Here is a 15426-nt window from a genome sequence, read left to right on the forward strand (position 1 = left end):
TAAAATTGCATAGTCCCACCTGCTGAGACCTAATCCCCCCGTATTCATCATCGGTATAACGGCTCTGCCGCACCGATAAGGTGCTTGCCAATTTTCGCTCATATGTTTACGGAGAGCTAAATATTATATGGATACCATATTTTAGGTTTGTATCAAACGAGACAGATCCCATCATGTTCAACCCCTACCTGCAAGGGATCTATGGCAGTACCGGCACCGGTCCCCTCTTGCCAAAAGAGAAAAAGAATGCGTCGATATGGTGCGCTAGATAGCTTGCTATCTTATTCAGAGCTTCAAGGTGGGTTCAGGTTTCTTCCATCCATTTCCGCTTTGCCGCTTTGGCTCTTCTTGGCTCCTTTTCAAGCGGGGAAGTTTTCGCGCCGGTGTGGGCCGGACATAACTGGGTAAAAGGTCCGATCAAAAGAAAATAAAATAGACTAAAAAAGGGAATCTTACGCCTTTTAGCTCGCTCGGCGATCTACATTTTCCACCCTAACCAAACCTTCCGACTGGAGTGATACTCCAAATACGTCAACACCAACTCGCAAAGGAAAACATCGCTCCGGAATATCAAGTACCTATACGGTGGATTTTTCTTCTACTTCGAACGGCCCGAATCCCGTGTGCGGCTCCTTTGAACCAAAAGGCGGGGCATGTTTCTTCCGCCGACGCGGGGATATAGAATTACGGCAGAATAGCTAAACGAACCTTTCCTTATCATTTCTTTCCTTAAAGTGGATCTCCTACAATGAATTCCGGCGAATTGGCCAATTGGGCAAATTAGTAGAACTTAACATACGGAAGCTCGCTTGGAGTCGATAGGCTATTCGGGGAACCTTGCCAACAAGACATGGAGGAGGACGACGAGCGAAATGGGAACAGCTCATGAGCCGTTGATTGACGAGAAGATGAGCCGAAGGAGGAATGGCCCACGAGGAGAGAGCGAAGTTTGCTTGAAACGTGCGTAAGGACGAGAGAAGCCATGGTCGTTGACATCATTCCTCGGCATATTGAGGAAACGACGGTGATTTGGGATCACCACATGTGCCCCACTCGCTTGTTCAGGTGGGGTCGGCATTGGATTCGGTATCGACAGGTCGGCAGGGTCGGATCAGAGCTTTTATGCCTTGCCGGAGAATCCCCATATCAGGCCCGAATGTTTGTTGGCTGGCGGTCCGAATGTGAGCAACCTGCAAAGTGAGCCGTATAACCGCATTCGTCTTATGACGCATGCGCTAATGTCATCGATCAAGACATATAGCGTCAACTTCTGATTCTGATACTGGGAGACCGGTCTTACCCCATGTGGCCTGTCGGTCCGTTCATGAAGATCTCCAGCCTGTCTACCCACTTTGCCTCCAGGGTTGCAGCTCGTCAGCGCGGGATTCATCTACTTAAACGCTAGATTGTGCAAATGCAACTTCAAAGCGTTCATATACTGCGCTTCGAACAGATAATACGTCAAGCAGATTCGATAAGACGCGCATCCGCAGGTATCATCGCAATGTACCAGTACAGCCTACGGCCCAATTAGTATGGCATATCTCATCGAAGCAGGGCATAGGGCAACCTGGATCCCCAAATCATTCTTCGTGCACTTCGTCAGACTTTACTTTCCGTGTAGGCATAGAGGGCATCATGATCTTCTTCACTATCTTCCCGTTCTTCACTTCTTCTAAGGGTGATTTCTTCTGCCTGGCTTGGGTAGTACCGTTCTTGGGTTTCTTCACTTTGGGCGACTCCTCGTCGAAAGAGCCCCAGGAGCCATACACTTCCGCCCATACTTTCTTCACTCCAGTACCTATGTTCGCATGTACGACCTCATCCTCACTCAGCCAGACGACTGTCCTATCTGTCTCGCGCAAAGGTGGCGGGACAGCAGAGGAGTCTGATATGGTGGAATGATGGATATGATAGGTCATGTTGATATGCGAGAAGATGTGGGGTATCGATGAGATATAACGACTTTGCCCCTGCTTCAGCAACTCTGCTGGTGAAAAATCGATGATTTCGGATAATGCAGATATGGAAGTCTCGAGGCAGGTTTTTGGCGTGCTGGACGACTCCACAGGAGTGGTCGGCGGCTCATATAATCCAGCCAAAAGACCTGTGACCATTAATCAGCCAAGAGGTTCACAGCGCCGAAACCACAATCCACCTTTTTCAGGCCGTTTGACGAACAACCATTTCCGATCCCCGTCACCTCCTTTCCACTCAGTCAGCAATACAGACTCTTCCTCAGCCCTGGATGCTTTCTTCTCCTTTCGCATTGGAAAGATCGAAATGCTGGATATGCGCTCAACTGTGGTCGAAGAAGGTACAGGAGAGCAAAGGGCGCATGGCAGTTCCAGCGGTTGAGGCGGCGATGCCGATAGCTGTAACGATAGAAATCACGTATCAGCACCTGAAAGGCTGCTTTGTCATGACTGTCACTCACTTCAGCATAAGCCTTGCAGCTCGACTGCAAAGGGCAGGCGGAACAATCCGGTGAAACGGGTTTGCAAACTTGACTTCCTAGCTCCATCAACGCTTGATTCCAGTCACCCGTTATTCCCTGTCTGTTTTGATCGAAAGGCAGCTTTTCAACTAGCTGTTCAGCGGCCCCCCAGAGGAATTTGATCGTACTTGGAGCAGTCTGCGGTGCGTGGACCGCTAGGAGCCTGGTAAACAATCGATGTATATTTCCATCAACCTAGATATAAACGTCGGTCAGCTTTTTCCCTTCCCGATACAAGGAGGATCCAAGGGACATGCACGTACAATCGGTGTGCTTATTCCATAAGCCATTGAGCAAATAGCTCCTGTGCGGGACAATCAGCCTCTGGTAATCATATAATGTTGTGAAGGAGACTGACCAGCTGTATACCTTCCCACACCGTCTATCTCCTTCTCCAGTATTAGGGGATCATCCGGTAATCTTCCCTTATACTTCGCCTTAGACATCACCGTCTTCGCTCCCGCGAGCAGAGACCGAGCACGTCTGTAGTAGCCCAGACCGCCTGTCCCCCGCGAAGGTCAGCATCAGAATGCGCATCGCAAGCAGGATAGCTCACGCCACATTGCGTTCACCTCCTGTACGGTGCATCACACGTATTAGCCTTTAGTCACTTGAAAGACGCATTTGCAAACTTGAGTACGCACCTCTACGTCTGCTTTCGCTAGATCAGCTATCGTAGGCCATTTTTCGATCCATCGCCTCCAATATGCTATGACCTGAATCGTTCATAAGCAATCGTGACTTCCGATAATGTGCCCAGACAATGAATGCTTACGGTAGCTACTTGAGTCTGCTGGAGCATCACTTCCGAGACTGAAAAGGGTACACTGCTTAGTCAGAATGTGGATGGAGTCTTGCGTACTCATGAGACTCAAAGCTTACCCCAAATCTGTCATAATCAGCTCGATGCGCGAGGCTTGGATGGCTTTACCGACTCACTTCGTAGGCTCTTTGACCTTTCTCTTCCATACTCAATCTGGGATCATATCGTTTCCTCCACGGCATACCTCTTTTCTCCCTGTATGATCATGATTGATCAATTACATACTCATCCTGAAGCAGATAGACTGATAGTATAATGTAAGTCTGACTCACCTGCAAGTTTCGAACCAGCTCAAAAGGTCTTCTTGCCTTTCCACAATCTCGGCTACCGAATGATACTCCATACCATGGTCCCGCAATATGAACGGTCCAGTACTGTCCTCGATATCCTCCACTTCATTCGCAATCTTGCTTCGGATTTTGGATTCTGCTGGCAATTTTTTCCCGACTGGAGCTCGTTTACGCTTCACCGAAGTCCTTTTCGGCGGACTATCATTCTCTCGGACGGGCTGATAATCGCTTCCATCAGAGTCTTTGACGGAAATGATCGAGGCTGAGCGGGATGATTCTGCACGCATGGCGGAAGTTTGAGAGTTCGGGACACGGGCTCTCGTTGGTATGGAGAGTGCTCTGTTCAGTCAGAGACAGGAGACACCTCCGATTAGCATGGTATGAGGAAAAGTCATGAAGACCGATCGTCAACAGAAAAACGCGCGACGCGTTTTGGTCTTACATCATCACGATCAAATCATGTTCCATTTGATGGTCACCATAAGCTGTGGCGCGTGGCAACCCATAGAATCGGTGCGTGGGCGAGCAGATCCGATGCTATGAGACTCGTGCATAGAGCTCTGTCGCAGAACGACAACAGTACATCAAGTGTTTTCATTCTCCTGACTCACGGGCAAAACACCGCTTAGATAGCTGGCAATTCGCCAGGCATTACTAAGTTAAGAAGCCAGGCGTCCGCTCGGGGACCGAACTACCAATTTACAACCTTCCTATAATAGCTCTGCCCCGATCTTCTCATCTGTTTACCCCAGATCAGCATGATAATTGCAGAAGCCTCAATAAATGTAGAGATGATCGCTGAGCTAATACCGAAATTCTTCAATCCCCATTCAAAACACCAAGGTGTAATAGCGTATGACTGTGATTCATAAGTCAACGCATGCCAGAAAGTCAGCTCCGCGATGACACTAAGGGGGAGATGAGAGGAGTATGGATACTCACCAAGGCGAAAGAGAATACCATACAAATCAATATGGAAGTCAACAAGTACGGTGCAGCGTCTTGAGCAGCGCTTGCAGGTGAATTGGGATCATCCGGATGTATCTCGTGGAAACAGTCAAAGATGTAATTAATCGCCAGAAGAGTCCCGAACGTCCCGACGAAATTGATGATTCCGCATCCTAGAACAAAGATAATCCAGTGTGCTTCGTAATACGGTCCCAAGCCCATCATGAGCAATCCCACAGGGGTGAGGATCACACAGACGATCCACAAGTGTAGCTTGTGCTCTGCTTCTGAGATTCCGTGATTTCGCTTGGCGCACCGAAGGCCGTACCAATCTGCGATAGGTCCACCGAAGAATGCTCTACAAATCAATGTATAGCCCCACGTCAGCCTTTGGCTTGTGAGGAGATCCCAGAACTATTGGAACCACGACTCACACGGGGATGGCAGCTATGAGCGAAGATAGGAATGTCAGTCCGACAGCACTTGATGACATGTTGTATGGCTCTTCTGCCAAGATACCCGATGACAAAGCAGAAACGACTATTGGCATTATCGTGAGCATAAGGTCAGATGCTCTTATTTCATACGGAGTGTGTGTGAAGTGCTGGCGGACAAGCTCACAATTATAGAACGCTTGGAAACTACCCAGCACGATGCCGCTCCACAAGACAGCCGGTAGTCGGAAGGCCATGACACACTGAAAGATGGTTTTGACAACGATCGCCCGAGCCTGAGGATGTGGTTTGGAGAATTTCCAGAATTGCGGTCCATGCCACGCGGTGTTCAAGGGGTACTTGCGATCTGCTTGACCTTCACTTTGAGTGTTGTTGAGATTGACATCATAGACGCCCGCTTCGACGGTGTCCATCTTGATGTTTTTATTGGGATCTTCGAGATACCCTGCTGCCTCAGCTTGGCGGGATGGGTCAGCCTCTTGCGCCATGGTGACAACATGAACCGAAGCGTCTACTTTATTCCTCCGAATATAGGATGATTCTTCCATGAAGAAAATTAGGACGAAGGTGGTGCTCACTGTCAGACCGGTGGACAGCCACTGAGTACGACAATTCACGAGGCGGACAATGAGCTCGGATTACGTTGGATTGAATAATTCAGACCGAAGCCTGACTTACGATGATCGGTTTCCAGCCAATCGCATCGTACACTTGTCCACTAAGTACAGGACCCATACATCCTCCAGCGTAGATCGCCAAAGCGTAGATACTCATCGGTAATGATCGCTCGTGCACGAAGAACTAGATAAGCCGACATCATCACAAATAGTCAATCAGTTTCTCTGGCAATCCTGAACCACGTTGATGTCAGCAACCGATGACTTCGACTCACCACATCCGCGATGGACACTTGGATAAGGGTATACGCCGGCGAGAGGAAGAACCCTAAAAGCAATCGACTGCCTATCCACTGGGAATTACTGGGTATGTAGACCGTCCAGATGTTGAGCAACGCGCAAGCGAAAGTCGAGATGATATACACTGGTCGTTTGCCGTACCCGAGCGACAAAGGTTGTGTAATGATGGCGGCGATACCGATGAACAAGTATAAGTAGCCAGTCCCGGCGTTGAGTTGGTCTAGGGTCAACCCCTTTTCTTCGCTCAGAGGAGTGTAGATCGCGTAAAGGACTGCAGCTTGAAGGTTGACTACGAATTGATACCTGTAAGCCAATAGACACACGTATATTAGTCTTGCTTCCTTCTGTTGAGCTGTCCCCTATGTGTCTGTCCCGGGAAAAAGGGGTGTTTTGGCTCACCAGATCACACAGCTAAGGAATATCCATTTACGAGCTTTTGACCAATTTAGAGGATCTTCAGGATCATCGCTGGGCATAGGATACAGGTTGACGTGATCGGTCTGTACGACCTGTCCCCTTTCATCGAATATACGGATCGTACCCGGTACGTCCAGATATTCGTCCATCGTCTCACCTGTATGGGGCATGTTGGGCATCTGATGATTTTCACCGTGTCCGAGTCTGTTGGAGGGAGACCATGGATCAAACACAAATCGGTTCGGCACACTCAGTTCCTATATATATATATATATCATACCAAGTATGAATACCTTATCTTCCTGCTGGAGTATGAATACAGTGTCGAGCGCCCTTATCTATAGCTTTGGTCTTTGCATCAAATCAGCCAATTCATCTCGTTCAATCGCGTTCCTGCATTCATTCTCAGCCCCACAATCGATGTTACCACTTAAACGCCCGGAAAGAGGAACCCTTAACTTACTCCAATCTCCTGCTATATTCCGCCACACAAATACCTTCTTTCCCGGCTGTAAATGGACCTAAGCAATTTCAAGCTTCGAAACAGACTACTACTCTGTGCTATTCCAGGCCGCAAATCTAAGCGAGGTGGATCAGCATCCTTATCATATGACCAAGTGGAATGGGACACGCAGAAAATAGTCTCCGATGCAAGATTGCAGGTCGAGACCGGAAGAATACCCAAGATAACTTTAAAAGGAAGTAGAATCTGCCAACCGTCATTAAAGCCTCTCAACTTCTCCTTAACCGAAACCGCTCTAAGCGAGGTCTAATCGTCATTGGTAATCCATCCTCAGCTCGACGGTCGGCATCTTTTGTGATTGTGAAGGCATCAGAGCAGCATACATGACGGGTGGGTCTCAGCTCAATGATCAGGGAGATTGATGATTAATCACACTAAATCTGCAGCGAGAAACACGGACCGCCAATTTCACCGTTCAAAATAACAAAAATAACGCACTCGTCGCTTCTTTCTTCTGTTACAAGCGCCTTAAACGCCCAAGAGATGTGGGCCCCGATAAAGCAGCCGACAATCCTCCACCTGATGTTGCAGTGACTTATGCGCTTCTCGTGACGCATATACTGCTTAGTCGTGCGAGAGATCATTCCACTGATATAGAGATACGTGCCCATGCATCGTTTTCAGCTCCAACACCTCCTTCTAAGCTTGAACATACACACGTCTGTCTGAATCTGAATCTGAACTTGGAGGAGCGAGCAAAATGGCTGATCCAGATTTCCAAGATATCAAAGATATACCCCTCACTCACCGCGCCGCGATCAGCGACCATGTTGTGAGTACAAAATCTGGTCCTTATCGCATGGGACGATTGCTGAAGGGACGGATGTCCGTCGTCTTGTTGAATGTTGATGATGTCTATGGGTATAGGGTGATTATCCGACGATTCGATCGGTACCCACACCGCAAGCTTCGTCTCTGAGACCGGGCGAAGCGTTGGTCCGAGTAGCCTACGCCGGTGTATGTCATACGGATGTATCGATCACGATGGGCAAAGGGACGGATCTACCTATCGAGCCGATAATCGGTGGACATGAAGGTGCAGGATACATCGTCGCGCTAGGCGAACAGCTCGGGCCCGGAAAAGGACTTAAATTGGGGGATAGAGTCGGGATCAAGTTTATGGCTGATAGTTGTCTGACTTGCGATGAGTGTCTGGATGGTGCGGAGGAGAGCTGTGCGGATGTGAGTTTACTCAATCCACCACCGAGCCAATCAGGGGGGAGTTCGGGCGCGAAACGCGAGGTAGCTTCATGAATATGAGAGATAGTTTGGGGAAATGGAGGCGGACACGAGGAGGTGAGAGGTGAGAGGTGAGAGGTGAGAGGTGAGAGGTGAGAGGTGAGAGGTGAGAGGTGAGGGGTGGGCGGTTCAGAAATGTGCGAGGGCTGTGAATACCTGCCAAGCTGACGGAAATTCTTTGAATCGGGTATGTAGCTCGCCGTCAACGGTACTACCCAAGCAGGCTGCTGTGAGTGGACCACCAGACGTAACGTGGTATCTGATCTTGCGCTGATCCGACATTGCTCACATTCCGACGACTCCATCAGTCCAAGAAGTCAGTCTTTGAGTCTACAATACTATACATTCTTTCATATCTCACAAGCCATGCTGACGGACCATTGCGGAATAGTATATCGTCTCTCGGAATGTCCACTTGACGCCCATACCCGACGACGTCTCGCTAGCAGAAGCAGCGCCGATCCTCTGTGCGGGACTGACCAGTGAGTCCAGCCAGACTTGTCCCTCTTCTCCCCAGACTTCCACTTCTGGATTTTGAGGTTCCGCTGATGTGACATCCGACGATGCCGCAGCTTACAAAGGCCTACTGAATGCTGGTCTACGAGAGGGCGATTGGGTGGTCATACCCGGTGCAGGCGGTGGATTGGGTCATCTTGCCGTTCAAGTCAGTTCCACTATCTCTTTAGGACCGTCTCTTCTTTCATTCATCCCTCCAGGCAAAATTTGCTGATGTCACGGTTTCGTCCTCGGGTAGTATGCCATAGCGATGAATTACAGAGTAGTAGGCATCGATACAGGCGAAGAAAAGAAGAAGCTCTTGGAAGGGTATGGGTGTCACAAATTCGTTGATTTCGCTGAAGAGAAGGTAAGTCTCGCTTTATTCCATCATCCCATCATGGCATCTTCCTGTATCTGGATCAAAAATCCAATCGATTTCGAGAACGAGTTGTGCTGACCAAGGGTATGATATACGTTTTGGGTGGATAGGATATCCCGCAAGCTGTAGAAGCAGCTATCGGAGGCAAAGCCAAAGCAGCTATAGTAGCCACCGGTGTGATTCAGCCATATCAACAGGTGAGTCTCATCGACCAAGAGCCCCCTTATACATGGTGTACGCTATCTTAAGAATTAAGAGCGACAGTATCTTCAAGCACCTTAATGGATCTTTGAAGGGGATCAAAGCTAATCATTCTCATTCTCATTCCCATTCTCGCATTTCGATTCTCGCTTTTCGTTTGCCATTGTCATTGAAAGGCATTGAAATACCTAGGAATGCGATCGACCCTAGTTTGCATAGGTCTACCGCACAATGGCTTATTCGAAATTGACGCTTGTCAATTAGTCATTACTTCCTCCAGGATCGTCGGGTCGTCGCTCTCGAATAGGATCGAAGCTAAACGAGCATTGACATTTGTCAGTATGGGTAAAGTCAGACCTAATATAGAAATTAGGGAGTTTGATGAATTGGCTGATGTGTATAAAGAACTGGAATCTGGGAGAGTGAGTCGGCATCTATCTTATTCTGCTCATCTTTCATCCTCGAGCCAGCTCCGTAGGAACAGATAGATGCTGATTGGCTGTGATGGTATCGGTCTGATTGATAGGCTAAGGGCAGAGTTGTGGTTAAGCTATTTTAGCGAAGTCAGACCGTTATAGATAGGTCAGATCAGATCAGATTGTTCTGAATCGGATAGGTGTTGTTGTCAATCAGGCCTGTTTGTATCCGATGTCGCTGGAAGATTGAGTTGATGAAGTTGTCGGGGAAATCATATGCTTTGTGTGAGATGAGCGAGAGCGAATGCCAGGGTACAAGTCTTGCAGAACAGATCGTCGTCTCTTGGGTATACAAAGATGCATTTCTCCCGGAATTCCTTTTGCTACCATGCATGTCTTTTGTAGACTCCTACGTCTAGACGCCGTCTGGGACACCTTATGCTCCTCCCCTAGATGAAGCAACGCAACGATATCAGCCAGCCATTGCAATCTTCGGGAGCGAACAAAGAAATAATCGAGAGATGGTATGATGGACAAGCAGCAACATGGTATCGGATGTTCGATTATGGTACATGACGCTTGTCGCTTGTGAACAGAATTGCCAGGTGACTGGACTCACACTAAGATGTTGTTACTGAGGAAAGGTGACAACATGTCAGCACGCAAATCAAGTGCAGTCAAAACAAAGCAAAGGTTATCTGAAGCCAAATAAGACAGGCCAGACAGTACTCACATAGGGATATGAATGAGTTTAACAAAGTACCCGATGAATCCCATGACTACGAAACCGACTGCGATAGCTCGACAAAGTTGGATGTATTCTGTAATTCAACCAATTAATCGAAAATCGAAAAGTCAGCATGGGTAAACCCTCTCCTGATTTTGACCATATTTCCGTCTTGATTTTAGACCACGCCTTGACCGAGATACCATCTGGCGCATCCATGGACAGACTTCCTCGTTTCCACTTGGTTGTCCACTCCGCAATATCCTAACCCTCGACCCGGATGCAGGGCTGGAGATTCGACCCGGCCGTCTTCAACTGCACAGTCAACTCCACCAGTCCTGCTTTTTCTCCCTTTAGACATTGCATTTTTAATCCCCATCCCGACCCCTCTTCAGAGACGGGCGGTGTAAGATGTTCAAGGGGCCCAGAAGACCAGCCGCAAGTGGTTTTGACCACGACCGAACCGTGCCAGAATACACAAGGCGAAGCGATAGAAGAACGAGGTCAGAAGATTCGAAAAAAGACTAACCCTTTTTCGAAGGCTTCGTACACCTGTTAACGAACTGTTTGACGACGTTATGATCAGCATGAACTCATCCAGCGAAAGTGTGGAGCGAGATGGCAAGCCATACGCCAACTTAATTGTAATCAGTAAGGAGGTTGGAACAGAGAGCGCAAGGCTCGACTCACCTGTGTTCCTTCTTTGACGAATTGTTGAGGTATCTCAGCGAACTCTGTTAATTTCTCGGCCATCTTTGCGGTTCTCCTGAAAGAAGGGTGCTAAGTAGTAGAGATGCAGGGATGTCGGTAGACCAGTGCTGGGCGATGGGCCGGAGTACGTCGAAATGGAATGACGGAAAATCGAGTAGAGCGATGTAGTCGGAGGAACGAAATAAAAAGATGGAGTAGGAGAGAGAGAGATGTGATTCATGTTGATTCGATGTGGTGCTGGAAGTGGTAAGTGACATGTACACTTGAGATGCGCCACGTGGTTTCATTCATCCTTTGAAGATTCATGATGACTGCCCTGGGTGAATCGATGCTTTGGAATAACACATGCTGGTCGTTGTCTGGCAACGGCCCGCATGCATAACATAACACAGTGCGTCTACAAGGATTACGGTCATGGTGCTCATATGATAGATGCATGGCTTTTTTGATTGTTATGCAAGTTATGAACGCCCTCGATCAAGCGACTCCAATGACTCCGATTTATGCTTTCACACCGGTCCAAGCTGTTGCTATACCGTTCGTGTAATCCGTCCATGCTCCTCCTTTACCTTCCCTCAATTGACCAGTCTGGAAGCCTGCGTTGCGCATCCTAAGTAATAATAAGTACGGCAGTCAGCCACAGTAAGATTGTCATATTGGGAGAAATGGAGCGAGACTTTTCATTCCGGATGGCGATTGTCTTTTTCGCCAAAAGAAAGTAGAGTACACCTGGAGATACTGAGGTGGATACTCACAGTTGCGCGAACTCAGGTTGAGATGGGAATCTCTCGATGGATTCGACTAGATATTGGTATGATTCCGAATCGCCAGCTAAGATCTTGCCCATGATAGGGATGAATTGGAAAGAGTACTGTCGGTAAATCCTATATCTCCGAATAAGCACTTGGTTCATGATTCGCGATACCAAAAGGGAGACAGTCGTTGCTTTTGTGCATTCTGAAGGGCTCTGTCAATCGATCGAAAAGCAGAAGTGAAACTCACTCTTTGAACAATGGGTTCGACACTTTTCCAAATTCCAAAACACCAATCTTACCCCCGGGCTTGAGCACTCTGTGAGCTTCGCTGAGGACTGCTGGTAAAGAGGTACAGTTCCTTATGCCGAACGCGATAGTATAGAGGTCTATCGAGTTATCGGCGATGTGAGAGGGAAGAGATTGGGCATTTCCATGGGTAAACGTGATTTGAGGAGCTATCACCAAAACAAGGAACGCATCAGCTTCACCCTGTAACCTGTAGCAAAATCAAGCAGTATGATAATATACATCACAGAGATGCTCGATGCGAAGAGGGAGTGGCTCACTGTTATAGTATAAAGTCTTCGCTACCCTCTTCCTACCTTCATCCAACATCCCCTGATTCAGATCGACGATCTCCACCTGTATATCCCTACTTCCGAATTTCTCCCTTGCTCGATCGAGGATCCGCAAAGCTATATCACCCGTACCCCCAGCTACATCCAGACACCTGAATTGTTCTCTAGTGGCGACCGGGGTTGTCCCTGGATTTTGATGTAAGGAAGGGGGTAATTTCGGTAACATCGATGAGACGAATGAGTCTTTCCATAACCTGTGAATACCTAACGACATGGCATCGTTCATCACATCGTAAGAGGAAGCTACCGAGCTGAACACGCTTCCAACTGCATCGTATACCAGCTGAAATTAGCACAAGTAACTTCATAAGACCCAAAGGAGGGCTAGGGGTAAGCATGAAAACGTACCAAGGGTTTCTTTCTGTTCCTCTGGAACTTCTCTGAATCCAAAATGAGTGGTTCTACCAGGCCCAACGCCGGGGCTCGAGGTCGATGATGAGGCGGTAGGATTGATCGGATCTGCTGAATGCGAAGGTGGAGGAGCTTGAGCGATGACAGATGAGGAAGATATACATCGTATTGTCGAGGCCACGAGTGGTCGAGGTCTACTGGAGGTAGGAACAAATCGGAGTATTTGACGTGTGTTCATTTTTGGTCGAGCGCAGGTCGTTGTCAGTACTGGCGTCTCTTGCGGTAATTCCTGAATGCAAGTTCTGCGAATCGTTATTGTGAATGACGTGTATCAAACACAAAGAGCAGATGTTGAACGATGAGCAAAGGTGTTCAATCGCTCAATTGCCGCGGGTTTGAAAAAGTCAAAAAGGTAAATTCCCATAAATTGGGATTCAGGGTTTGAGTGATAGATGATCTGTCCTATGCTAGTCTGTCGATAGTTTCAGTCTAAATCCTCTCAGTATTCTCATTTTCGCAGCTCAATGACATGCATACTCTACTGTACCGTTCGATAGACTGTCATAGAGGTCCATTCTTCACTCAGCTTTCTTCTTCGGTCTACATCTTCTGTTGCTTCATACATGTTACAATTCTCCTCCACGTTCAAATTAGCAGATCAGCGAAATTGTCAAGTTATCTAAAAAGGTATACGCGTGCCAAGGACGTTTTTCTTGGTAACTCTTACCGTTATTTCGTGTCATCGATCGGCCATCACAATCATTTTTTTCGCATTCGTGGATAATCTCTTTCCTCTTCTCTTTTCTTACACTTGCATAGGTATAGATATAGAGGCAATAGATCATCATAGACGGTCAAAGAGATGGTGTACTCTCCCAAAACATCAACGACGACAACGACACTATCACTACTACTTATCGCAACTCATCTCATATCGATAATACCCTCCACCCAAGCCAGTCCAGCTTCGTCATCTTCGCAATGGTCCGATAACGCTTTACGCTCAGTGGAGCGAGCGGAGGCTCTCGGGTCAGCCGTCAAGACTAGTCTGGTCAGAAGAGCTGGGGGATACAATAGTCCATTAGATAATGGTGGTTATATGCTCACTGTATGTTGAGCTCCAAACACAATCAATCGAAGAATTAGAGCTGGAGACAGAGATAGAGGTAAGAGCTAATTTGAGGGTATGTCGTAGATCGTGAATGGCACGTACCCAGCTGGACTGGGCGAACCGCTCAACGTGATCTTGTCGGCGGATTCAGATAAAGAAGTACTGGTCAAGAGTCTAGACGACGGCGGCTTCCTCAATTACATGCTGTAAGTACGGGCTACCCTTTCGGACGGCTTCACCAGTATGCCAATGAGGCTTGGCGAGCTGATCAGTGTGTCTCTCATCTCGCTATCTCACAATTTATGACGACTTCTTGCCTATGACGAACATCCTCGAAAACTGTAAACACCTCTCACCATGACTATCTGCTATGTGACACTCGTAGAGTCGCGGGCCAAGGAGAAGAATGTCTAGGCCAACATTTGGGATCCGACCAATCCGCCAATCTAGGTGATGGTAAAGGCAACGTCACTGAAGTGGAAGAATTGCGGTACAATTATGGGAACCCTTATATCGGGACTTGTCAAGAAACATTCAACGGTGGATTGCATCTAAGGTACTGGATACAGAATACTACCAATGCGTATTTCATGGCTGTCTCAGTCGAGATGGATTTGAACAGCGGTCACGATATCGTTCCGAACGGGTAAGTAATATCCCTATGAAGCACATGCTCTTCTTTCGCAACTCCCAGTCGGCTCCGACTGTCATCGTGCGAAACTTTAAGACTGGACTAGATGAATTTGGGTCGCTAATCCTGTCCTTTAAAGGTACAATCTCGGAAGGGATCAATTGGTCGGCAATCTGACGGGTCAAGCTATCGACACGAATACATTGACGAATACTTCGACGTTCAGCGGAACGGGGAGCTACGAAAACTATACTTATCAGACTGATGTGCAGTACGTCTCTGGCCTACTGAAGAATTCAAGTGGTGAGTGGTGTCTCCCCATCAGATGTATAAGAAAGGATTAAGGGTCTATGTTGATTGCCAATTCTCATTTGATTTGCGTTTTCCTCACCAGACGATATAAATCATTATCTAACGTGAGTGACTCCACCACAAGCGAGATCAGGTAGCGAAGCCTGGGTATCCGAGAAATATATACTAATTCGTGTCTGCTTTGCCGACAGGGTCGAAGAGAATGGTCGTCCTGCTATCGATGGATTGGTAGCTGTCTTGACAGTCAAAATCACTGCTCGGCCGCAATCGTGAGTCAATCGATTTTTGCATGCGTCGTGTCAGCCTTATCTCGGCTGGGACCGCTAGCCAAGCGCCAGGCTTGTTCTCAGAGAATATCGTGATTCTCCTTGCTAATATCTGGGTTTCTCGACGATCCGTTAGGAGCGGTGCATGGTCGGCTATTCCTCAAATACCTATGATCACCGTTCTCGTTCCGCTCTTACTTTCAGCCATCCTCTCCCTTTTCTAGACCGTATCATCCAGTATCACGCCAACTCAACGCGCAACACACTTGTTCTCCTCGCGAAACACCTCAGCTCCTCAACGACTCAAAACATATCACGAAA

General features: G+C 47.9%; 6 protein-coding genes across 6 annotated transcripts; 2 read left to right on the forward strand and 4 right to left on the reverse strand.

Moving 5' to 3' along the window:
- Positions 1–1583: 1583 nt before the first annotated feature.
- On the reverse strand, positions 1584–3897 carry I303_104299 (A/G-specific adenine glycosylase; the record flags this gene model as incomplete). Its single annotated transcript, XM_065968938.1, has 11 exons — positions 1584–2107; positions 2159–2375; positions 2438–2692; positions 2761–2801; positions 2856–2999; positions 3054–3072; positions 3142–3213; positions 3273–3310; positions 3380–3386; positions 3437–3515; positions 3593–3897. The coding sequence occupies 11 exons, from the start codon at positions 3895–3897 to the stop codon at positions 1584–1586; spliced, it is 1701 nt and encodes a 566-aa protein (XP_065825010.1).
- Positions 3898–4301: 404 nt separating this feature from the next.
- I303_104300 (uncharacterized protein) lies at positions 4302–6496 on the reverse strand (the record flags this gene model as incomplete). Its single annotated transcript, XM_018408021.2, has 7 exons — positions 4302–4469; positions 4553–4916; positions 4993–5098; positions 5180–5612; positions 5692–5814; positions 5906–6233; positions 6330–6496. The coding sequence occupies 7 exons, from the start codon at positions 6494–6496 to the stop codon at positions 4302–4304; spliced, it is 1689 nt and encodes a 562-aa protein (XP_018263232.2).
- Positions 6497–7570: 1074 nt separating this feature from the next.
- On the forward strand, positions 7571–9746 carry I303_104301 (uncharacterized protein; the record flags this gene model as incomplete). The annotated part of the gene is made up of 10 exons (XM_018408020.1): positions 7571–7642; positions 7738–8052; positions 8305–8338; positions 8418–8425; positions 8501–8591; positions 8682–8773; positions 8864–8974; positions 9097–9183; positions 9364–9609; positions 9714–9746. The coding sequence occupies 10 exons, from the start codon at positions 7571–7573 to the stop codon at positions 9744–9746; spliced, it is 1089 nt and encodes a 362-aa protein (XP_018263231.1).
- Positions 9747–10039: 293 nt separating this feature from the next.
- On the reverse strand, positions 10040–11083 carry I303_104302 (protein translocase SEC61 complex gamma subunit, archaeal and eukaryotic; the record flags this gene model as incomplete). Its single annotated transcript, XM_065968939.1, has 5 exons — positions 10040–10052; positions 10223–10237; positions 10337–10424; positions 10860–10893; positions 11021–11083. 5 exons carry the CDS (start codon positions 11081–11083, stop codon positions 10040–10042), a joined length of 213 nt encoding a protein of 70 aa, XP_065825011.1.
- Positions 11084–11542: 459 nt separating this feature from the next.
- Positions 11543–13023, reverse strand: I303_104303 (uncharacterized protein; the record flags this gene model as incomplete). Its single annotated transcript, XM_018408019.1, has 5 exons — positions 11543–11651; positions 11797–11925; positions 12044–12251; positions 12363–12701; positions 12783–13023. The coding sequence occupies 5 exons, from the start codon at positions 13021–13023 to the stop codon at positions 11543–11545; spliced, it is 1026 nt and encodes a 341-aa protein (XP_018263230.1).
- Positions 13024–13647: 624 nt separating this feature from the next.
- I303_104304 (uncharacterized protein) lies at positions 13648–15329 on the forward strand (the record flags this gene model as incomplete). Its single annotated transcript, XM_065968940.1, has 7 exons — positions 13648–13893; positions 13981–14102; positions 14282–14542; positions 14667–14830; positions 14922–14943; positions 15031–15108; positions 15242–15329. 7 exons carry the CDS (start codon positions 13648–13650, stop codon positions 15327–15329), a joined length of 981 nt encoding a protein of 326 aa, XP_065825012.1.
- Between the last annotated feature and the right edge of the window lie 97 nt (positions 15330–15426).

Source organism: Kwoniella dejecticola, chromosome 5 (genome assembly GCF_000512565.2).
Source record: "Kwoniella dejecticola CBS 10117 chromosome 5, complete sequence".
Classification (NCBI taxonomy): Eukaryota; Fungi; Basidiomycota; class Tremellomycetes; order Tremellales; family Cryptococcaceae; genus Kwoniella; species Kwoniella dejecticola.